Source organism: Pelophylax lessonae (genome assembly GCF_965119305.1).
Source record: "Pelophylax lessonae genome assembly, chromosome: 1".
Taxonomy (NCBI): Eukaryota; Metazoa; Chordata; class Amphibia; order Anura; family Ranidae; genus Pelophylax; species Pelophylax lessonae.
The window spans coordinates 210,371,478-210,396,383 of NC_138768.1; the positions used below are offsets into that span (position 1 = coordinate 210,371,478).

Consider the following 24,906-nt stretch of genomic DNA (forward strand, 5'->3'; position numbering starts at 1 on the left):
ATGAACAAATTGCCTTTATCATTACGCAAGGAAATTATATCCTCACAATTATCAAAAAGACAAAAAAGGGGCTAGAGTGACAAAGCTATTTCTGTTTCAGTGCAATTCAGCTCTTTGTTCTAGTCCGTCAAGGACAGAGCGCCACTAGAATATGTTAACCCGTCCTCTACATGCTGCTGCTTTGCAGCAGGACAGGATATTTTCAGGATACTTCCCTCTATTAGAGTTAGCAGATGACAGCCTAAATTATAAACATTTGTTAACAACTAGACAGTATTGCTACATGTATCACAAGTACATTTTTTAAATTAGGTTTTTCATAACTGAATTCAAAGGGAAAACCGGAGAAATAAAAAGGTGTGTATTGGCGCTTTTCCACTGCATAGAACCGTACCGGCTCGGCACGCTTTTGTGCTTTTCCACTGCGGTACCGCATGGTATAGGGTCGGAACGGTTCGGTACGGTACGGTATAGGTTTGCTTTTCCACTGCATGGAACCGAACGGTACGGTACGGTATGGCTCTGAAAAAACAGTACCTACTCGATTGTGGTTCCAACAGGTACCAAACTGGTACCATATCCCACAATCCTTTGCATGCAGTCACTACTAGCCACTGATTGGTCAGAGAATCACACCCACCCCGTTGTTATCCCACCCACTTAACTTTAGTACTACTTTAGTGGAAAAGCAAACCTATACCGTACCGTACCGAACCGTTCCGACACTATACCATGCGGTACCGCAGTGGAAAAGCAAACCGGGCCAAGCAGGGCCGAGTAGAGCCGAGCCGGTACTAGCCGGTACTTGCAGTGGAAAAGTGCCATATGTGTTCCTAACTTGTCCTAATGTCAACTGTATAGTTCTACTTTCTTCTTTTTTTGAAAATTAGATCATTAAGTATTATTTATACTGCAACTGGAAGCCACAAAATGTATAAATCAACCAGTGAAGGTTTATTTTCTTTTGGAGGAGGACCCGGTGTCAGTCAAACATGACTTTCTGGATTGTTTGTTTTTTCTTTTTTTTAAATATTATATGGTTATTTTAAATGTATTAAAAAGAAAAAAACACAACAAAAACCCACCATGCTGTCACAATACACCATAGCAAAACTGTATGATGATGAGGTCCTACAACCATGCCTCCCTTTAGGTAACATACCTGTGGGTCATATTTATAACAGAAGTGTGCCAGAGAAATTCCCACTTCTTTACATGGCTTTGTCCCATCTTACTACTATGATGAAGGAGTTGAAAAGATGAGAACCCCCAAGAACTATAAGGAGGTAGCACAACACAATATCCAATTTTTTAATAAAATATAAAAAAATAGATACCAAACGTGTCAAGTCATACAATTATACTTGCCCGTGTCCTAAAGCAATTCTTTTAAAGCCTTAACAGGTAATCAGCTTGGAGCTAACCATGCACGACGGACCTAGATTTATTGATCTCACTTCAACATTTTGGGACAATACCCAATATATGTTGTGCAATCACTGTTTACTTGTGTGCATGCTCTATATATGCATTTGCATTTGCACACACTTGTATGCCTTTGGGGACAGGATTGATTTTAAAACATGTTTGCTATTTTTATTATGGTTTTATTTAACTTTTTTTTTTAACAGGGGGGCTAACAAACTATGTAAAGCATTGATCGGTAGGAGGTTCTCTTTATGTAAGCATAGACCCCTAATGCCTCCGCTGCCCTCCACTCCAACTAAGAAAGCACAGGATTGTGCTTCATCAGCCGTTTACCCAGCATTTCAGACAGACTTCTGTTAGCTCTGAGCATAGAAATGTTCCTCAATCTCCTGCCAATCTCAATCCTGACAGGATTTCCTGTGGTCCCGGGATCCCCAGATGAGCATAGGAATCTGGGAACCACGTCAGGGGGGTGCAGAACTTCACAAACCTGTAAAATTGATTGGACAGCTCTACAGCCGCATGGATAACTTTTACTTAAAAGCCGGAAACCTGCTGAGAAAAAAAAAAAAAAAACAGTACCAACTGTTTAAGTGGTAAAGGCTCTCATGCTATCACTTGTGAAAAACTATGAAAATAAATGAAAGGGGCTAGCAAGCAACTAACACCAATATAGCTAACCCCTGGGCTATGTAGACTATATCAAATGAAAAAAGGGTGCTGCGCTAGTTAAAACTGTGCAAATACCAAAGTGAATCTCAAACATATAACGCACTACCAGCAGGGCTGCTGTTAGAAATCGCGGGGCCCCGTACAGACTACCTGGCAGGGCCCCCTCAAGAAAATATTAAAGATATATTTAGCTAAAATTACAACAAAATCACTATTATCAGACACAAATATAACATAACTCGCATAATTCCTGCTAAATCTAAAAAAAAAACCTATGTTAAATAAAAAAGAAGATGATATGAGAAAAATATACAGGCTGGGCAGTTGGAGCTCAGTGATCAGAGAGACAGAGAGAGAGAAACAAACAATTTACAAATAAACTCCTGAGCAGAGATAAGTGCTGGGAGGGAGGGGGATTAGTGAGGGACAACTGTCTCTTTCTCAACAGATAAAAGCTGATAGCAGGGAGAGGGACAGATCAGATTCAGGTGCTGGAGGAAGATTTCTGTCTTTGTTGTCCATCACTAATCCCCCACTCTGTGTGGGCCCCCCTGTGTGCTCGGGCCCCCTACAAGAGGGCTGGTGGTCCCCCCCTATCAGCGGCCCTGACTACCAGTGTTAAATGTAAAGATGCCAATAAGTGCAATTATCAAAAGAGGTGTGTATAAAAAAAAAAAAAAAAAAAGGAGGTGTGTATATAAAGGAGTATGCTTCAAAAAAGTCCAACTATTCTGCATAAATAAGTAGCAATAAGTAAATCAATGTGCAAACACAATCATAATCGTAATAAAAGTGGGGAGTTAATAAATAAACGTGCTAAAAAGGGATAAAAAAGTAAATTATATAAAACATCATATCACAACTTTTCCCTTCGCCATGTGATAGATATAAAGTAATACTTCAACTACGGTGTCACCTCGGTGCTCTCAGGCCGCTCACCTTACTGCTTACTGATGAAGTCACGTGTCTGACGTAACACGTAGGGCAGAGGCATACCGGAAGTGACGTCTAGACGAGCTCGGCCCTCGTGGATGTTTAGATGGCATATTGTTTTTACATGTGAGTATTCAGTTGCTATTCATACATTTTTTAAATGGTAATGCGCTATGAAGTCCCAATTTTTATCCACATATGCTATGGTGTACATGCTATGGAGTCTTATCATTCACATGACAGTAGAGCTTGGGTGAGTTCTGTATATATATATATATATATATATATATATATATATATATATATTATGGAATATACTAAAGAACAAGGGAGGAGGACCGCAGAAGTGACACATACCCTAGAGATTCGCTGAGAGTGAAAGATTTACACCAAAGAGCAATTATTTAAGCTGTTACCTTACTGCAGTAAGGTGAGCTACCCGAGTGCACTGAGGTGACACCGTAGTTGTAGAATTACTTTATATCTATCAAATGGTGAAGGGAGAAGTTGCGATATGATGTTATATAATTGACTTTATCCCTTTTTAGCATGTTTATTAACTCACCACTTTTATTACGTTTATGATTGTGTTTGCACATTATTGTACTTATTGCCACTTTTTAATGCAGAATTTTTGGACTTTTTTTCTGAAGCATAATCATTTATATACACACCTCTTTTGAATTATTGCACTTTTTGGGATTTTCACATTGAACACTGGTAGTGTGTTATATGTTTGCGATTCACTTTGGTATTTGCACTTTTTTTTCAACTAGTGCAGCACCCTTTTTTCATTTGAGTACCAACTGTTTAACTCAAGGACATTTCTAAATGTACCTTGGTAGACAAGGAATTAAATATTGATCAAGTAACAAAACTAGAATTTTTTTATTCTACTTTGAAGTACTAAAAGATTTCTTTGTTTCTACCTCTCTGTCATCTGTTATGCTTAATGTCAAGCTGATGAAGCACAACAGAGGTATGTGTGTGGCAGGCGTTTTACTGGATTGTAAAATGCCTGTCACCACAAGGACACACAGAAAACAATTGTTTATGTGTCAAATTCACACTTCAACAAAATGCAGACATGCTGCATTTTATTGCGGCGCATTGTACAGAACCACATGGCACTGTACAGCAGCATTGTACAGGGACATGATTGAAGTGTACTATTGTACACTTTAAATAAAGTTCAGTGAGAAAAAAAAAAAAGGGGGGGGGGAGCTGTGTGAAGCTAAACTGAATCGTGCTCCACACTGCCCTCTACCAGAGAGGAAACGGCTGCGGTTTACCTCTCCAGCAGCTCTCCATTGTGTATGAATTTCCCCTGACTCTGCGAAGGTAAGCCATTGTTGCCTAAAAAAATGCTCACGTTTGCTTACAGAACAGTGATGCCCATCAGGAGAAGCAAAAGAAATCAAAGAGCACTCACAGCCCAAAATCAACTTACACCATTAGGTCAGGCACACCAAAATGCCCCACCAGCGCATGAACTACTCTCTCCATTGGTGAAGGACTTGGCAGAGGTGAGAACCAATCCTATGCTTTCTGCCATACTATGTGAATCCACAAGATATTGCCATCTTTGCTACCAGAGTGTGCCCTTCCTCTGAGTCATTCAGGTCTATCTGTAGCATAGAAGCTGCCTGAAAAGAAGAGAATTTACAAAGAATTGGCCTTGCACAGAATCCTACCTGCGGTTTGCAAATTAAATGCAAAATAGTAGAGCTGCAGACCCCTGCTCCATTCTGTACCAAGAAAGAAAGCACACCACAGGCTGTATTCCCCAGGATCGCCCCCTAGTGGGACTCTAAAACGCTCAGTAAGGTTCAAAACATGTTAGAGGAAGTCTGTGGAATGATTTGTCCACTTGCTCCAATAATCATTATCATTGTCACAAGACCTGAAACTTGCAACTGGGGTTTGTAAAGCTGGTCTTTGGGATGGCGGAGTCAATAGTTACTGCACTGCTGGTTGTAAGTGGTATATAAAATATTTATATGCTACATTTCATATATTTTTTTTTGTATGTTTAATACTGAGATTAACAAATAAAATACGATCGAAAAACGTATTTATTTTGTCATTTTGACATACTAAATATAGCCGTCAGGTGCATGTTTAAAGAATGTTGTCCTTTCCTCTATCCTCCCATCTGCACAGACAAACCTGCTATGTCAAATAAAAGCGGACCCTGCAGGTTTTTGCATCAATTGGAATATCTGCTGCCCTGTGGGAAGGTTTAATGTTCGTTCATGTCAGCCTGCTTTTATGGGGAAGAGTCTAAAGGAAATTTACTACAGGGCTTGTTCACACTAGAATTATTGCATTCATGTGCATTGTGTTGACATGCATTTAATAGAAAATTGCAGGTCACCCAAATTGCAGCATGCAGGATTTTTTCCCTAATGCAATGTATTAGTGTGAATTTACTCTATAGACAATAATGACTTTTCTCATGATCACACATTTCACCTGTGCAATATGCAGGATAATGCCTCTAGCATGAACAAGTCCCCGGGTAAAAAAACACATAATGGAAACTAGGATCTGCGATTTTCTTCTAAACTCCGTGAGGGACTCTACCTGACTGGTTGTTCATCATGCGGATAGCCTTGGCTTTGGCCAGCTCCAAAGCAGTGACCCATCTCTGCCTTTCCACTTCACAGCTTGCCTTGAGATGGTACGTTCGCCCACCATTGGAAAGGACAATGTTACAGGAGTCTTCTGTGTCAATGTGAGCTGTAGACAGATTAATGGTTCCCCGACACGTGTGGGCCATCTCAGCCTGTGTCCTAAGGAAGACAAAGTATTAACTATAACAATATATTTTATCATTTTTCATTATAGTTTAAAAATTGCAGTAATACGTACTGTACTTTGTTCAAATTTAAATAAAATGTGTTGGAAAGTATATATTTTGAAATATTTTATAACACAACTGTTAATTTGCATTAGATCACAATGAAAATATAATGCATGCACCCATGAGACTGTTCTTAGTAGGAGTTCATTTACAAAATAGTTTACTTGAAGGCTCCATTCACACTGGTACGACTTGGTCAGCTCCCACTGTGTAGTACAGGAGCCGTTCTAATAGGAGCGACACAAGTCGCTCCGACGTAGAAAAAGGGTCCTGTACTACTTTGGGGCGACCTGGAGGCGACTTGCATTGACTTCCAAGAAATGGGTAATTTTGGGACTTTAAGTGAGACACTGGCGAGCACTGCTCAGTGTCTCCATCCCTGTATATAGTCAATTGAAAAGCAAGGGGGATAACTGAAGGTGTGTGGAAAAGAGCCGGTCCCTAGTTTGAAATACTTACCCACCAGTCTGCTAACAAACCAAATAAACCTGTCTAACAATGTAGGTTAAAACAGGAGTTTATTTAACACACATTTGCAAATGCATGCGGAAGTTGCAAGGCCTGTTTTCCACACACTTTCATTTATCCCCCTTGCTTTTCAATTGCATTGACTTCCATTATGTGAAGTCCGTGGAAGTCGCACCGAAGTCGCGCTGCACGCGACTTCACAGGTCGCCCCCTAAGTCGGAGCGACCTAATATGAACGGGAACGAAAAGCAAAGCAAATAAAGATTCCAAAGAAAAAATAAATAAAAATCATCCACCACTAGCACTCGTTTACAACAGAACAATATTGCTCTATTATATTTAAAGTTTGGCATTTAAGTGGCTAACTGAAGTCTGGGCACAACCTTGTCATTACAATATATATATATATATATATATATATATCTCAATAGCCTCCAAGGGATTAAATCATGGGTGTCCAACCTTTTGGCTTCTCTGGGCCACATTGAGTGTAGAGAAATTTTCTCGGGCCGCATATAAAATATATACTATAGTTAAGGTATATAAGTAATAAAATGCTGCCGGGCCCTTCCCGTGCTACCGTGCCCCTCCCCACCAGCACTTATTTAACACAACTAGTGGATGACCCCCTCCGAGGCAGCCTCTGTGGCCGTGCCCCCCGACTCGATGTTCTTCCTCCCCAGCAAAAAAAAATAAAAATTGTCAGGGGGCAGTGGGCCGCGTTGCCTGCGGTTCTGGGCCGCATGCGGCCCCCGGGCCGCAGGTTGGACATGCCTGGATTAAATCCACTTCGTATGCGCCAAATGCCTTTGCAAACCTAGGTATTACCTGGCAAATGTAGAAGTAACATCATCACTGTGCTGTGTATAGCCTGTGCAGAGAGGGACCCAGCAGGCCCACCCACTACAGGCCTCTTACTACAGGAGGTGGCCGATACGAGGCCTGTTACCCTGTACAAGGTGAGAGAACAGCAATGGCTGGTCTTTATTACATTAAATACCTACACAGATTATTATAATACAGGATTTATATAGCGCCAGCAGTCTGCGCAGCGCTTTACAACGTCAGTAGTGTTACAACACAATACAGGAGGGCCCGGCTTATTAGAGCTTTCAATCTAAAAAGGGACAGTCAAGTGACACAAAAGGTAATAATGCAAGGTTTCACATTGGACCACTGTAAAAATCTGTAATACACAAATCACTCCAAAATTGATTTAAATACACAGGCCTTTATTCAGCCTTCGGCTTTATTTTGCGCATTTACATAGGACTATGGCCATCCATAGACATCAGAAGGCAGGGTTGGATGTGTAGACAATGATCCAACTTCTCTCATGGTGCTCATTTAAAGTGCTCTACAAATTGTAAGATAACTAGACCTGTCAACAGCACTCACTGCAAAAAGTCACGGCAATAATATCTGCTACATTCAACCACTGTTCTCTCCAATGCAGTATTTCCGTAATTCAGTATGCTGGGAAGCAAACACTTTACCAAGAGTGCTCATTTTATTATGTAGATTATTGTTAATGTTCCATGTAATCCAGCTGTGTTTTTTCCATTACTAGGGTTGGGGGTGACGTATGTGGAGAAATGATGAACACCTGGAAGAATCCCTATTCTATTAAAACCCAACAACAATCTCCCCATTGAAAGTTTTTATGCTTCGGTTCAGCGGTGGCCATTCAGGGTACCTCATTTGTTGTACTTTAGTAGGAAATTGGTTCCTTTTTCTCACAGCAGCATCATTCAAGAGACATGACCTACACTGGATATCAGAGGGATATCTTCGCATGAGGAGTTTATGACGCTGAGTGGGAGAAATGAGCAATGCTGAACAAAGGACATTGTGACAAAGCACAGGCCAGTCAGCTATTTTCATGCAGCAGTAAGTTCATGGAGAACCACTGATGTGATACACGATCAGGCCTGGCCTAACCTCATACTCTGCAGTTTTAACTATATTGTAATAATAAAAGCAATAAAAAAATAAAATAATATCGAAAAGTATTTATTATTACACATCCTTTTTTTTTTTTTTTTTAATTTATTTATTTTAAAAATCCCTTACTAAGCAAAGAACTGAACTCATACATATATTCAACTAAACTTGAATCGCAATATCATGTTAAATACAGGACATTATTTATACATTGAACTGACCTAGACAAAGGGCGCTTTCACACCGATCTCACTGCCCTTTGGCCGCAGCGCAGTGTACCCATGGTTTTCATTCAGGTTAGCTGAACTCTCCCATAAACTTCTACTATGTCTCACGGTTTTGGTACGCTTTCAGAAAAAGCACCAAAACCACAGGATGCAATTAAAATCCATGGGAAAGCAGAGCTAACCTGCACAGAAACCGCAGGTACACTACGCTGTGGCCAATGGGCAAAGAATCAGTAAGAAGCTGCAAAGATAAAATGATGCATTTTTGTGCTGACTCTACCCCTTTGTCATGATTTCTCTAGTATCTAAATAGACGCAGACTCCTTGCCCTTTCAGGACAAAAAAATGACAGTTCCTTTGTAAAGGGGTCCTCCTGCACCAGTAATATTCACCTTACCAGTACTTCCACACTGTTCCTAAATACTGATGTTTCCAGGTTTGGGTGGCATGCAACCTTCTCCCTATGACAGTGCTTGCACCTAGCAAATGTCTGCTAGACCCAAATCGGGGAGAATCCAAGAGCGTTTCACAGCTCCCCATAGCATACAACATCAGCCAACACTTTACATTTCAGGGCAGGCTACGAAGCCCTGAGCTTGGGGGGGGGGGGGGGGGGGGGTGAGGGGAAAGAATCAACTTTTTTCCCGTTGGAGAAGAAAAAAAAAAAAAAGGAGGGGTATACTTCTTTTGAGTGTGCACAGGTACTCATGTGCCTACACCATAAGAGCTGTATTGTATGCATTGTATGCTTCTGCCTGAATTGTTAGAAGATTTCGATTTGTGATATTGCTATTGGGCCGTGTCGCTAGAGCTGCACGATTCCATATAAAATAAGAAATCACATTTTGCTTAGAATAAAGATCACGATTCTTGGCATAACATCATCTTTCACATCATACAAAAAAAAAAAAAAATGTAGCTAACTTTACTGTTTAGTCTTTTTTTTTTAACCACTTGCCGACCGCCGCAGATATACTGCGGCAGGCTGACTCTGGTGTGCAAACCGACATACCTATACGTCGGTTCGCGGGAGCATCCCCCATTAGGCAGCAGGGAAGATGATCCACAGGGCCAGCGGCTGCAATTGCCGCCGGGCACCCGCGTTCACTTCCCGTGGAGAGAGAGAACAATGGTCTGCTGTTGTAAACACAGCAGACCGTTGTTCTCTCTGGAGTGAACACAGAGCACCTGTGTTCCTCCTATATAGGATCACAGGTCTCTGTGTTGATTCCACAAGCCCATTCCCTTCACAGTTAGAAAACACCCCCTAGGCTCACACTTAACCCTTTGATCGCCCCTGGGTTAACCCCTTCCCTGCCAGTGTCATTATTACAGTAACAGTGCATATTTTTAGCCCCAAAAAAAAGTGTCAAAAATGTCAGGTAGGGGTCCGTACTGTCCGCCGCAATGTCGCAGATGTGTTAAAAATCGTAGATCACCGCCATTACTAGTAAAAAATAAATAAATAAAAATGACAAATCTTTCCCTAGTTCGTAGAGGCAATAACTTTTGCACAAACCAATCAAAATACGCTTATTGGGATTTTTTTTTTACCAAAAATATGTAGCAGAATACAAATTGGCCTAAGATTATGAAAAAAATAGTTTTTGAATTTTTTTTTTTTTTTTTTTATTGGGAATGTTGCTTTTTTGTTTATAGCAAAAAAAAAAAAAAAAAAAAAAATCGCACAAGTGATCAAATCCCACCAAAAGAAAGCTCTATTTGTGAGAGAAAAAAAAAAAAGGACATAAATTTTATTAGGGTACGTGCAATTGTCAGTTAAAGTAACGCAGTGCCGAATACCAAACAATAGCCTGGTCATTAAGGGGGCAAAACTTTCCGGGCCTGAAGTGGTTAAAGTGATTGTAAAACAACACATTCAGTTTAAATTAAAAATGAAAGGCAAAATTTTTTGTATAGATATAAAAGAAAAAAAAAAAAAAACATTATGCCAGAAGGAAGGGAGGGGGAGGCGCCCCCAAGTGTAGTATTAGAACATAGGTTTTTATTAAATAACATCAAGAACAACAGGTAAGGCAAATCACGCTTTTATAGAAGCGTGATCATCCTCAGGGATACCGCTGTCCTGGAGGTCAAATTACTTCCTCCCGTGAGATCCAAGTTGGGGTGCACAGACTTCCTTCCTGGATGCTCCAGGCACCCCAGCTCTCTTACAAACAGCCATGTGGACCCTCTGACGGACCTCCAGGACAAGTTCCAGCATTGAGCTCCAGTAACTTGCCTGCCAGGGGCTCGCTAGTGTCGGCCATTCAGGACACCTTCCCCGCATCTCTTGATACCGTAGTTTATGCAGTGGCGTCACTAGGGTTGATGTCACCCGTTGCGGTAACTCACGGTGTCACCCCAACCCCTTTTAATATTTTTATTTTTTTTTTTACTAATGTAACTTGTAAATCATAGCTCCCATATAACACTAAATGTAATGTAGTGTAGTGGTCAGTGTAGTAGTGTAGTGTCAGTGCAGTAGTACACTACACTGTCCACGACACTACACTGTCCACGACACTACACTGTCCACGACACTACACTGTCCACGACACTACACTGTCCACGACACTACACTGTCCACGACACTACACTGACCACGACACTACACTGACCACAACATTGTCCACTACACTACACTACACTGTCCATGACACTGTCCACTACACTACACTGACCACGACACTGTCCACTACCCACTACATTACACTACCCACTACACTGTCCACTACCCACTACATTACACTTTCCACTACATTATACTACCCACTACACTGTCCACTATACTACCCACTATACTACACTGACCACTACACTATGTTACCTACAATATTCCTATACTGATCACTACACAGCATGACCCTAATTGCTCTGTCCTAACTCACCTTAACTCTGACCCTAACTCACCCTGTCTGTCTATCTCTCTGGCTGCTGCCTCTGACACACTGCTAGATTGGGACGTACCTGAGATCCAGCCAGGAGAGGAGGAGGAGAAGAAGATGGTGGAGGAGGTTCACAGCAAGCCGGAGGCAGGACTCCCGTGCACGCTGCATGTGCCACCCGGAGGAGAGGAGGAGGAGAAGATGCTGGAGGCGCCGAGGCGGGACTCCCGTGCGCATGTGCCACCTGCGATCACGGACAGGCCAGCCCCCCTGCCACACATGACCCTATTTGCCCAATAACAGGGCAGGGCACAGTGGAAAAAAAATTAGGAGAACGGGCAGGAGTGACACACGGGCGCGCACACCCCACGCTACGCCACTGGTGTCACCCTCCCCCGATGGACACCCTGGTGTGGTCCGCTCCCCCCGCACCCCCCTTGTGACGCCCCGGTTTATGGATAGGAGGGAGACAAAGTAAGCAGAAAGGGCAGGGTGGGGTGGGCAGGTAACTAGGATGCAAACAAGCAGAAGTGATAGGAGAGAGGGTGCAAGAAGATATGTGCTAGGGAGTGGGTGCTTTTGGAGGGGAGAGGACTTGTGCTAGCACAAATCCTATCCACTCCAAAAGCATCCCCCCAGCACATATCCTCTTGACACCCTCTCCCAAATTATCCCAGGGCCCTCCCCCCTCTGCTGACCTTATCCCAGGGCCCCCCTCTGCTACCCTCATCCTAGGGCCCCTTCTCTGCTGCCCTCATCCTAGGGCCCCCTCTCTGCTGCCCTCATCCTAGGGCCCCCTCTCTGCTGCCCTCATCCTAGGGCCCCCTCTCTGCTGCCCTCATCCTAGGGCCCCCTCTCTGCTGCCCTCATCCTAGGGCCCCCTCTCTGCTGCCCTCATCCCAGGAACCCCCCCTCTGCTGACCTCATCCTAGGGCCTCCCTCCCCCTCTGCCGCCCTCATCCCAGGGCCCACCCCCTCTGCCACCCTCAACCCAGGGGCCCCCTCTCTGCCGCCTTCAACCCAGGGGCCCCCTCTCTGCCGCCTTCAACCCCCAGGGGCCCCCTCTCTGCTGCCCTCAACCCAGGGGCCCCCTCTCTGCTGCCCTCAACCCGGGGGCCCCCTCTCTGCTGCCCTCATGCCAGGGGGCCCCCTCTCTGCTGCCCTCATCCCAAGTGCGAAAGTAGGTGACAAGGAGGCGTTGTATTGCCTCCTCATCACCTACTTTAATCTCTTGGATCCCACACTAGCATGCTGCAACTGCACATGGTTTCAGAGTGGTCCTATTCACTTGAACGGGTCGCAATCAACCACCAAAAGCAACACATGATATAATTCCTGCCGCAGCAAGTGTACATCCTCAGCTGCTGCCGCTGCAGCTAAAAGGGGGTAGGGACCAACGTATGTAATGTGGGCATTGTGGCTTGAGTGTGGCCAGGACACAGGGGGGGCCCCATGATCACCTATTGCCGGGAGGCCCCATAAGTTGTCAGTCCACAGAGAAAATGACTCCTGCGCTTGAGGGGTGGCCTTGCGGCTGGTATCCTGAAAATGCGATTCAGGTCGAATTGTAGTAAATTCAGGCTGTGCTGCCACTCTCAACGGGTCGTGGTAACCCAAAGCAGATACTAGAAAAGAAAAATGGACAGAGGGCGCACCAGCCTAGCGCATTATCTTTAACACTATTGTAATAGACATGTATACACATTATACTCACAAAACGATTATGAAACACAGGCAATAAGCAATGAGGGACCACCAGGGATCTCTACTGGGCATCTTCAGCTGCCGCAGGCTGTGGAAGGAAGGATGTAGACCTCCAAAAACAGCTTACGCGTTTCGGGGTGTTCCCCCTTCATCAGAGCTAGTTTGGGGAATGAGTGGTAGGGCTTTTGTATATTCCAAAAGGTCACATGATCAAGTCCCAAAGCTCCACCCTTTGTTGGTGGGTCAAGAGCAATATAAATATAAAGAAGTATATTACTAATGAAAAGAGAGAGCGAGAAAAAGAGAGAGCGAGAAAAAGAGAGAGCGAGAAAAAGAGAGAGCGAGAAAAAGAGAGAGCGAGAAAAAGAGAGAGCGAGAAAAAGAGAGAGCGAGAAAAAGAGAGAGCGAGAAAAAGAGAGAGCGAGAAAAAGAGAGAGCGAGAGAGAGAGAGAGAGAGAGAGAGAGCGAGAGAGAGCGAGAGAGAGAGCGAGAGAGAGAGAGCGAGAGAGAGAGAGCGAGAGAGAGAGAGCGAGAGAGAGAGAGCGAGAGAGAGAGCGCGAGCGAGAACGAGAGAGAGAGAGCGAGAGAGAGAGTGCGAGAGAGAGAGTGCGAGAGAGAGAGTGCGAGAGAGAGAGTGCGAGAGAGAGAGTGCGAGAGAGAGAGTGCGAGAGAGAGAGTGCGAGAGCGAGGGAGAGAGAGAGCGAGGGAGAGAGAGAGCGAGGGAGAGAGAGAGCGAGGGAGAGAGAGAGAGAGCGAGGCAGAGAGAGAGCGAGGGAGAGAGAGAGCGAGGGAGAGAGAGAGCGAGGGAGAGAGAGAGCGAGGGAGAGAGAGAGCGAGGGAGAGAGAGAGCGAGGGAGAGAGAGTGAGAGAGAGAGAGAGTGCGCGCGAGAGAGAGCAAGAGAGAGAGAGAGAGAGCGCGCGCGAGAGACAGAGCGAGAGAGAGAGAGCGAGAGAGAGAGAGCGAGAGAGAGAGAGCGAGAGCGAGACAATGCATCTCCAAAGAAATCAATAAAAGATGATTACCACAATACATGACAATATGACCATGGAAGAGCCAGCCATGCAGAGTTGCCTGAAATGGAGCAACATCAGATCCTATTGTGACGGTGGTGGGTATCAGATCCCTGCCCTTCTCACTAATTCGTGACCAAGGACCAGCCAATCTCACACCCTGCCGTCACTTGCGTAACAATGCCGCTCTCAGCTGCACCCGGCACATAGATTTTTCAGCTTGCGGGACAACAATCTAGATGCCAGCAGGCTGAGAGCGATGGTCACTGGGTTAATTAAGCAATTAACCCTTTCACTGCCACCACCGCTAAGTTAATTATGACTTTAGAATAATCGTCTGTAACACGCGCGGTCACCACAGACAGGAATGTTCCGAGGATTTATTCTATACAGTAGCACTCTTCAAGACACAGGTTCGTTGTTAGTTTGCATTAAGAGCTTAGGGACAAGATTAACACTTTTCAGAATAAAGTTTAATAATAAAAAGGTTAAAATTGGTGAAAATAAAATATTTACAGAAAAAGGTGTTTCAAAGAAATAGCGACATAATTCAGCAATTTAGAAAAATAAGATTGAATGCAAGTATCCTTACTTCTCAATTCTATGTCCTGAGTATTATCAGAGTTCAGAAGCTGAGCCAGTGATCGGTTCTCAAATGTTCCTTCTTGATGTTACCATGAGAACTCTCAACCCCCGTCTGCTTCTCTCTTTTTCTCTGAGACCGCAGGGGGTGTTAACAGATGCTCCTGACCAATAAACACAGTGGCCATGGGCTGCCCTACGATTTACGACCATACCAAGGAACCTCCCGTATAGACAGATTTATAACATAATTCCTATCTTCCAATATCTACCAGTTGCCTTCTTGAAACCAATAGATTATTGTGCAGCATTAAATTTTAGATCCATAGATACCAAACACAGGCTATCTCAAAGTAACCTCTGACTCGTAAGGCATCTGACAGCTAGCTTGTCTTACATAGGAGCTAACGTGGTCATGTATTATCTCGTTCCGTTCAGTATTTTATTTTGCTTTTAACTATACACTTTCTAGAGACATATCTTGTGTTTAAAGTTATGAATTTGTGTGTGAATGTGTTCAATTAACAGAGCTCTTGAATGGCTCTGTTTTACGACCCATTAGCCTTTATCCTTCTTTGCCCGGTTATGGCTTTACGACCGGCCTGAGTATAAGAACAGATATCCGTCCAGACATCTTTTCAGATAACGGCTTGTTTGAAGTCGAAACTCTCTGCATTCCAGAATTGAGGTCTGGAGGGGGCTGTGTGAGTGAGGGTCTTTTGTAAACTGTCATGGCGTCCTGAACAAAATGGTTGCCCGTGACAAAATGGTTGCTTGCGACAGCTTTTAGGATATTCAGTGCAGGATATCATTACACCTATTGCCTCAATAAATGCAATCCAAATGCAGCCACAGACTTAGTGTATGGTAGAAGAAATCTATCGAACTTCCCCGCTGTTCCTTGTATATTTTATATAACATATTATATAACATATTGTCATGTATTGTGGTAATCATCTTTTATTGATTTATTTGCACATGCATTGGTTCTGTATATATTTATTCCCCACAGTAAGGGGAATTACCCTCTTAGACACTTGTCATTGGGGTATCCCCATTTAAAGATTTACCTTCACCACTTCTTGTGACAACTAAAAATTTGGATCGCTGTCTCCATAATTAAGACAAACTAGAAAATGGGTCTGATCCTTCCCCACTCTTAACAAAAAAAATAATAATTATTTTTTAGTACTCACCATAAAATCCATTTCTCTGGAGTTTGACAGACACAGCTCTTCTATTCTTGACCATAGGGCTTTATAGGGCTACCTTCATGGGTAGGACACTAGGCACAAAAAACAAAAAAAAACAAACAAACAACACACAGCAGCACCGATAGGCATTCCTAGCAGGTATAAACCCCCTATCTACTATAGGCAAGCCAGATAGTCACAAAGCAGTGTAAGAAGATATAAAACTCAAATACAGGGTCTGTCCGTCGTTCCAGACAGTCTGATTGGCCGCAGCTTCAGGACATTGGTAGGAAGCCAAGCCGAGTTGGTGTCCAACAACCCTGCGCCGATATTGAACCAAGAAATCCTTAGCCAGGCAGGCTGGTATCAGTCGTGACTACCATCCAGTGGAGGGGGAGAAAGGCCTTACTAGCATGTAGACTGAAGACCACCATGTAGACCAGAGACCGAAACCACCAGAGGAGAGAGGCCCTTGGTCGATCAATCCAGACAAATCAGGTTATCCATAGAAGGGGGAGATTTGTCCCATCCTGCCAAGATTTCCCTCTAGAGGACCCATGTATGGTACCGCACATACGGGACCGCCCCATAACGTGGACACCATAGGACCCAGGGCCTGCATGCAAGACCACAGGGAAGACCATCTGCTGTTATCCTGCAGACAGACTGCACCCTGTAGTTTCTGGAGCTTGTCCATTAGGAGAAACATCTTGGCCTGTGCTAAATCAAGGATCAGACCCAAATACTGCAGCCTGCTGGTTAAGTTTAAAGCAGACTTCTTGAGATTCAGGACCCCTGAAGTGTGTGGAAGAAGGGGGCAGTTGGCCAGAGTGTCACAGTAACACTGACACAAACTGCAGGCACCCAGTCATAGGTGTCCCTGCGAGATGTTTACACACTGTGGTCCAGGATAGGGCTTTTGCAACCAACCCAGTGCACAGCTAAAAGGTTTGCATGTGTTGGGTGGCCAGGCTGGGGTGACTACTGGACCTAGATTATCCTGTCTATTGCCCAGCCTGGTTGTTGATTGAAGATCTTAGCAGGAAAAAATAAATTAAAAAAATCAAGGAAAAGCGAAAAAGAAGACTATGGAACCACAGGTCCCAGCAGAGAAATAGGTCCTTGCTCTTTAAACACCCGGCAGAAATTTGTGGCTTGCCTTTAGCAGAGGAAGTTTATACCAACTAGGACTGTCCATAGGGTGTGCTGTGCTTCTTTTTGCCTAGTGTCCTACTCCTGCAGGTGGTGCTATAGAAACACTATGTTTAAAAATAGAAGAGCTGTGTCCATCAATGAATGTAAGAGAAAACAGATCCAAGCACTGTGTACTCTGGCTGTTCTGCTTATCCAAACATGTGGCTATTTAATGACACTATTAATAGTCCATGCTGGTACAGGTTACAATTGCAGTACTGTAGTAGTTCTGCCTAAACTATACCTTAATAGCCGCTTGGCCCTCAACAGCCAATTGGACAAGTAGCCTAGGATTTGCAGTGATTTTACAAACCGCTATAATTACAACTCCTATTACTGCTTGTAATACACTCTGGCAGTCCAAGAATTGTTTTAAGCCCAACTCCAGGCAAAAAATGAAATTTAAAAAAAAAAAAATAGAGCATTAATTATCTTACTCCTCGGGGATGATTCCAAACACCTCTTGCTAAGCCATGCTACAGCATAATGGATGAAAGTCACACCTTCCCTTTATGAACAGAATTAATATCCTGCCCTGGAGGAGCACACAATTTTCCCTGCTGGTTATCTTCTTCGGCACTGACCCTCGCAACACCCCCGTGAGTTTTCCTGCCTCTGGAGCCTACGAGAGAGAACCCAGATGCTGGAGGTGTTGTCTCCACCAATAGGTGGTATCTGGATGTGTACCTGTGTAATGTACACATCCAAAGAACCCAGGAAGTAAACAAGAATAGAGAAGGATGGTCCGGTGACTATGACTTCAAATAGGTAAAATGGGCATTTGAATAGGGTTTTTTTTTTTCCATCCTTGTTTGGGCATGGGAGGGAGCAGTTACTATTATGCTGGAGTTGGGCTTTAACATTTTTGAACTTGCTGCACTAAATAACATGAAACTTTCAGAAGGTATTTAAACCACAAAAAGCGACACTATTTCTGCACACTACTCTGTTGCCCGATTCCTTTGCTTCAATAAGAAAGCCTGGATTAGTGTTCAACTTTAACCCAGACCTGCCTCCTCAGTCTATGTGAAATCTCAGAAAGGAACAGATGGAACATAGGTTGCTGATTATTTCTGACTGACAAAAAGAAAAAAAAAAAAAAAAATTCAACATTTCCACAACATTGTTGGCTACAATATCAAAACCCTGTAGCGCGCACAACTGCTTTTGCATCGAATGAAGAGATTGCAGTGTAATTAACAAACTCCAGATTGAAAGTCCCTCTAGAGTATTCGTCAACGTACATCTCTTCCATTGCTAAAAATAACGATGAAGGCACAGTTACTCAGCCTACCAGAACAATAGGGATTCCCAACATTCTCATGAAAAGGCCACATACAATTACTGCACCTAAAACCTATAGTACAGTATATACACTATATATTGTCCAAATTATTGAGCCGCCTGCCATTACATGCACATGAAATTTATTGGCATCCCAGTCTTACAGGGTTCATACACATTTTTACCAATAAAATTCCATGACTTTTCTATGACTTCACGTAAATATTCATGACTTAACGTTTCATGAAATGTATGTATACATGTTAAATAAGAAGAAAATCCATGTCACACCCAGCATATTTTTACTAAAAAAGCTTTGTAGTGTACAGTACCTCTGCAGTTAGGGTTTTGTTTCTGGATACAGGGTGACTCAAAACGGTCCCTTGTTTTACAGTGGATGAGATGGAAGCACCGCTGCCGCAGCTGGCAGCCGGTGTCACTTCAGGCGCACAGGTGAAAAAGCCAGTGATCGGATTGGAAGCTGTCAAGCATGCAGCTGCAGACTGATGCTTTGCACCTTTAGCGTGGCTAGACAGCGCTGCCTCTCCCATGTTCGAAATGTCAAACGTTTTATGACACAGTGTACATTTAGCACGTCCCAGGTCCTGATCTTTCTCCAGCCACCTCTCATACTTTTCATGACGAAGCCATACATTTTCAAAGCTGCATTTCCCTGGCATTGCTACACTGTGAACACACTAACTTTAGCTGAAACTGTGTTACCCCCAAAAAGTTAAAACTTGTAATTTGACCAATATACTGTTACTGGAGAAAGAAGATTAATGGCCGCTCCTGCTTGGGGATAATATAAAGCTTCAGTTCAGGCAGTCATGATGGAGGTGCAGCCGGACTGGTACGGATGGCACAGTCAGATGCACAACATGCGGCGCTTACTCTTTAGGCCAAAGCCACAGTCATGATGGAGGTGCAGGCGGACTGGTATGGATGGCACAGATGCACAAATGCGGCGCTTACGCTTGTCTATACTAGAGAAAGAACATTGAATGGGTGCTCCTGTTTGCCAGGAATAAAGCAGTTCAGGCCGTCATGAAGGTGCAGCCGGACTGGTATGGATGGCACTGTCAGATGCACAAGATGCGCTTACTCTTTAGGCCGAAGCCACAGTCCCACAAACAGGCAGAAAAGAGTTAACAGAAAGGCGCCACTCAGTGGAGCGGATGCTTAATAATTTTATTGACACATATTTTACATTGGTGTAAGCGTCTATAGGACTGGTAGGCGTCCTTCTGGGTCCACGGTTTGCCCTGAGACTGGCCCCCCCCTCGCGTCATCATGTTCATGCGGCCGGCTCTCCCTCCAGTGACTATGTGCTTCCGCTGCCTGATTGGTTGTCCTCTATCGGCTGCTGCTGCTGGCCAGTCTCAGGGCAAACTGTGGACCCAGAAGGATGCATACCAGTCCTATAGACACTTACACCAATGTAAAATATGTGTCAATAAAACCATTAAGCATCTGCTCCACAGAGGCGAGTTCTCAGTATTCCATGACTTTTCCAAAACTTAGTGGGGTTTAGTCATTTTCCATAACTTTCCCAGGTCTGGAAAGTGTCACGTCAAAATCCCATGACTTTTTCAGGAATTTCATGACCATACGAACCCTGGTCTTAGTCCGTAGGGTTCAATATTGGGATGCCCCCCCCTTTGCAGCTCTACTCGCTTCAACTCTTCTGGGAAGGCTGTCCACAAGGTTTAGGAGTGTGTCTATGGGAACATTTGACTATTCTTCTAGAAGCACATTTGTGAGGACAGGCAATAATATTGGACGAGAAGGCCTGGCTCGCAGTCTCTGCTCTAATTTATCCCAAAGGTGGTCTATCGGGCTGGGATCAGGACTCTGTGGAGGCAAGTCAAGTTCCTCCACCCCAAACTCGTTCATCCATGTCTTTATTGATCTTGCTGTGTGCACTGGTCCAAATCATTTGGTGGAGGGGGGATTATAGTGTGGGGTTGTTTTACAGGGGTTGGGGTTGGGCACTTAGTTCCAGTAAAAGGGAACTCTAAGGCGTCAGTGTATCCAAACATGTGCAAGATTTTCTCTGCAAGCCTTTTTTACATTACAGCTTCCTTCATACAGCAATTAAAAAAAAGTAGGTAAGGCTGATTCATAAAAAGAATATCCATCATCCAAAGCAACCAAGCAAGTTTAATTTTACATACCATGTGCCTTGGGGAGAGACCACAATAAGTATGCTGTATGATTGCTATGAGCAATCGCTTGCTCTCTTATCTTCACTGCCTTAGTCATACAGCCAAACTCACAAATAATTTTGGTGCAGATAACACCTCTGAAATCGTCACAAAATGCACATTGAGATCTGTTACTTTTGAGCCAATGACAAAGAAAATTTTGTGATGAAACAACAGAGGCGTAGGGCACATCTACTTATGATTTTGGTGTGTAGCAGACATGGGAGTAAGTCACACATGTGCAAGTCACAAGCAAGTCACAAGTCTCAAGTCTTAACCTTCAAGTCTCAAGCAAGTCCCAAGTTACTGTGGCAAAAAGCAAGTCAAGTCGAGTCCCTGCTAGAAGTCAAGCAAGTCAAGTCAAGTCATTTATTGTGGTCAAGTCACAAATCAAGTCAAAATACTGATCTACCCCAATTTTCACCTTTAAATCAGTTAAAAGTCAGTGGTCAGGAAAGTTTTGGTTTAATTTTTACATTAACAAAACTGCTTAGTGCTTTTTTCTTGGCATATTAAAGAAACACTTTGAATGCCCAAACAGCTCAAAATCCTTCGTCCGTCCTTGTTTCAACACTACAGTCACTAAAAACATGTTAAGTATTTCCATTGTTAAACAGCCAGTGTCCTAAAATTCAGAACACACTGAGGTGTTTTAAGTGACTGTGGTGTCAGGAACATAACAGGCACATTAAATTTGCTTTAACACATCTTGAGAAAATGCAAATATTTAATAACTTAAAAAAGTAAAGTCATTTCGAGTCATATGTCTCAAGTCAAAGTCAAATCTCAAGTCATGAATACCAAGCCAAAGTCAAGTCGAGTCTTTTATTAATTTTAGTCAAGCAAGTCTCAAGTCCTCAAACTGGTGACTTAAGTCATGTGACTCAAGTCCCCCACCTCTGGTGTGTAGTTTCAGGTGCTCAAACTACAGGCAAAACATTTATTTAGAACTAAACAAAGCAAGGAATAGTCAATCTTTATTGCACTCTGTGGCTCCATTTTCCGTCATGCCCCTCCACAGCTCAGCGCTCCAGAGAGCGAGGAGGGGGCAGAGCAGAGAGCTATGACTGAAAGTCACCAGCTCTCTGCTTGAGGAGCTACCAGAATCAGGCAATCAGCAGTGTTCCCTCACGCTCCTTGTAATGACAGCCGAGCGGCTTCTCAGCCGCATCGGTTGTCATTACGAGACAGCCGACCGTCCCTATGGACGCCGGTACCAGGGTGATGCCTCTAGCTGCAGGCATCACTCCGGTACAAGCACATTCCGAAATATCGGTAATATCGGCCACCTTGGTGGCTGATTCCGATATATTGGGGAAAGTGCATATCGGCCCTCGATATATCGGCTTTGACGATAATCGGTCAATCCCTAGCGCACAGTGTAAAGACATACATAGAATTTAAAGGGATACATTTTTCTTGAGCTTTTCTTGCGCTAAAGGTGCCAATAATGGCTGACAAATTCATATTCATTTACATTCATGATATTAATTAAAAAGTTGAATATAATGCAATTATATATAAAAATATATATTTTTTATAAAACTAATTTTTTTGGCCAAGTGCATCCTGCATTTTCGGTACCAAAATTTCTATTCGGTGCAGCTCTACCTTGTATAGGCAAGTACAGTAAAACCTGGGATTGAGAGTAACTTGGTCTGAGAGTGTTTTTCACGACAAGCAAAATTTGTTTTTATAAATGTTGACTTAATTAACAAGTAGCGTCACGTCACAAATTAGTATAAGAGCCGGTTCACACTTCCGCGACCAGAAAGTCGCCCCATGAAGGAGCGACTTTTTAGCGTGACTTGGAAGAGACTTGTGCACTACTTTGAAGAGACTTAAATGATAGGCGACTTTGTCTGTGGGGAATGCCTGGCTAATCTTTTTCTTCTTCCTGGAAAGTCTGATAACAAGTCGCTTGAAAATAGATAAGGATCCGACTTAGAGGAGACTCCCATTGAAGTCTATGTGCACAAGTCAGATAGAGGTCGCCTTGAAGTAGCACAGGAACCTTTTCTGAAGCCGGAGGGACTTCAGTAGTGCATATTAAGGCTCTCATTCATTTACATTGAATTTGTGATGACAAGAGACTTGGGGCGACTTGAGGGCACACAAGTCGTGTCCCAAGTCAGAGTAGTGTGAACCGGCTCTAAGAGAGAAGAGTGGCACCTCTAAGTGTAGCAATATGATTACATTTAATGAAGGTACAATATTTAGCAACTCACATGGTTGATGACTAAAAGAGGCACATCTAAGTGTGCAGGCATCAGGGGTGAAACTGTCCACATAGACCAGGGATCCTCAAACTACGGCCCTCCAGCTGAGGCATTGTAAAACTCTGACAGACACAGACATGACTAGGCATGATGGGAATTGTAGTTCCTGAACAACTGGAGGGCCATAGCTTGAAGACACCTGACATAGATTGTCCTCTGCACTGCCACAGACATCATTCTTTCCACGCTGCGTTCCAGGAGTGCTTCAAGCCTCGTCTTCAGATCGTTCTACTGCAGGGTAGACTTCCCGGTTATGACTGCAGACTGACGGTGGTGAGAGCTGGAGGTGGGGAGGACGGTCTATGTGTACAGTTTTACCCCGGATGCCTGCATAGTTAGATGTGCCTGTTTTAATCATCAACCATGTGAGTTGCTAAATGTTGTACCTTCATTAAATGTAACCATATCGCTACACTAAATTGGGGTATACACTATAAGAAAAATCGGGCGAATGATTGTTCGATTTTCCTCGTTGTTTCACAGCAAAATCGGAACCGATGAAAGAATTTTCTTACGACAATTCTCATACGACAAAAGGCTTTTTTTGTTGTTTATTGTTTCTGATCATGCGCAGTCTTTTCTGATTTTCTTGTACAAAAATTGTACACATTAAGCGAAAATTGTTAGTTTTTTCCGTACGAGAAAAATTTTGGAGTTTGTTCCTTCGAGAATTTTCGTATGAAAATTCTGAATCATCTGTAGAAAGTTCTGTACACACTATACGAAAATCGTACGAAAATTCTTTGGACGAAAATTTTCACCCAATTTTCTTATCGTGTGTACTAGCCTTTAAAGGCACTCTCTTCTCTTTTGTACTCTGTAGCTCCTGCTGGATTTTGCTTCTAATCCCCTTGTGGAGGCGCCATTTTTGGATGGACATTTTGTGGTTATCACATTGCTATAATCTTTTTATATGGACTATAAACTGAAGGCTTTATGAATAAATGGTTTTGGATGGAATCCTCTAAATTGCCATTATTCTTTATGGGTAAATTCACTTTGATATAGGAGTGCTTTGGATTACAAGCCGGTTTCCGGAACGAATTATGCTTGCAATTCAAGGTTTTACTGTATATAGTATGTTGGCTTTAGGAAATACACTGCCGTACACTATAACCTCTGCTTAGTGTATGAAGTTGGACAGAACTTTATGAGGAATACTAAATTCATGGTTCTATTGTGTAAAAACTAGTAAACAAGCAAAATAATAGTAAACAATCTAAACATAAAACCAGCCCTTACTCTGTAATAAAGATACCTTCATGTGTGCTTATGTCTGTTCAGATGTTTTGAAATCACCTGAAGAACCCCGAGTACCGAGGCATACTGGCACGCAATTAACAACCTTCCTCCGTTATCAACAGCTCTGTCTGCCTATATTTCCCATCCTGAGCCTTGTAAAGGGCTCATCATGAATGGTGGCCCCTCTAATAGTGAGACGCAAGCAGTGGCAGCTGGTGGGTTGTACAGATGACCAGAAAGCATTGTTCATGTCAGAGCTCTCCAGCGTTCACGAGGTGTGAAACAGAAAAATAGAACCGGATGCTACAGTACCTTGGGGAGCATTCACTACGCAGCAAGATCCAGCTTTAGGGTTTTATTGTCAACACAGCAAGTGTTCGAGTAAAATGTTAGTCACTGGCCAGAAGAAATCTCATGACCATTCTAATTTTAGAAAAGACAGCAACCCAACTCATCTGCTAGTATATATAAGTCATGTCTTCCAGCCTCTTATGTCTCAGATGGAGACAGAGCAGCCTACATTTCAAGCGCGTCAGTTTGTTTGAGTAAGTGACATGAGCAAGCCATGACATAAAACAAAAAGCCGGAGCCAGGCACTTGATGTGAAGTGATCTGTATGTCAACCAATTTGTGATACATCCTCGTCTATCACTTTCCTCTAGGAACATGACAGTTTTATTTTTAGACATACTCTGACAGATAAAATATTAAGTTTGCATGGCTATTGGTGATGCCAAGAAGAAAAAAAATAAATGAGGAACATTTCATTAAAAGGTGCTGCAAG

At 43.2% G+C, this 24,906-nt stretch overlaps 1 protein-coding gene across 1 annotated transcript in view; it reads right to left on the reverse strand.

Annotated features, from left to right (window-relative positions):
• OSBP2 (oxysterol binding protein 2) overlaps nt 1-24,906 on the reverse strand; it is a 426,310-nt gene that overhangs the window by 350,722 nt on the left and 50,682 nt on the right. Inside the window, exon 2 of the mRNA XM_082273351.1 lies at nt 5,620-5,828. Coding sequence (XP_082129477.1) covers nt 5,620-5,828 — 209 coding nt within the window. The remainder of the gene's footprint in view (nt 1-5,619; nt 5,829-24,906) is intronic.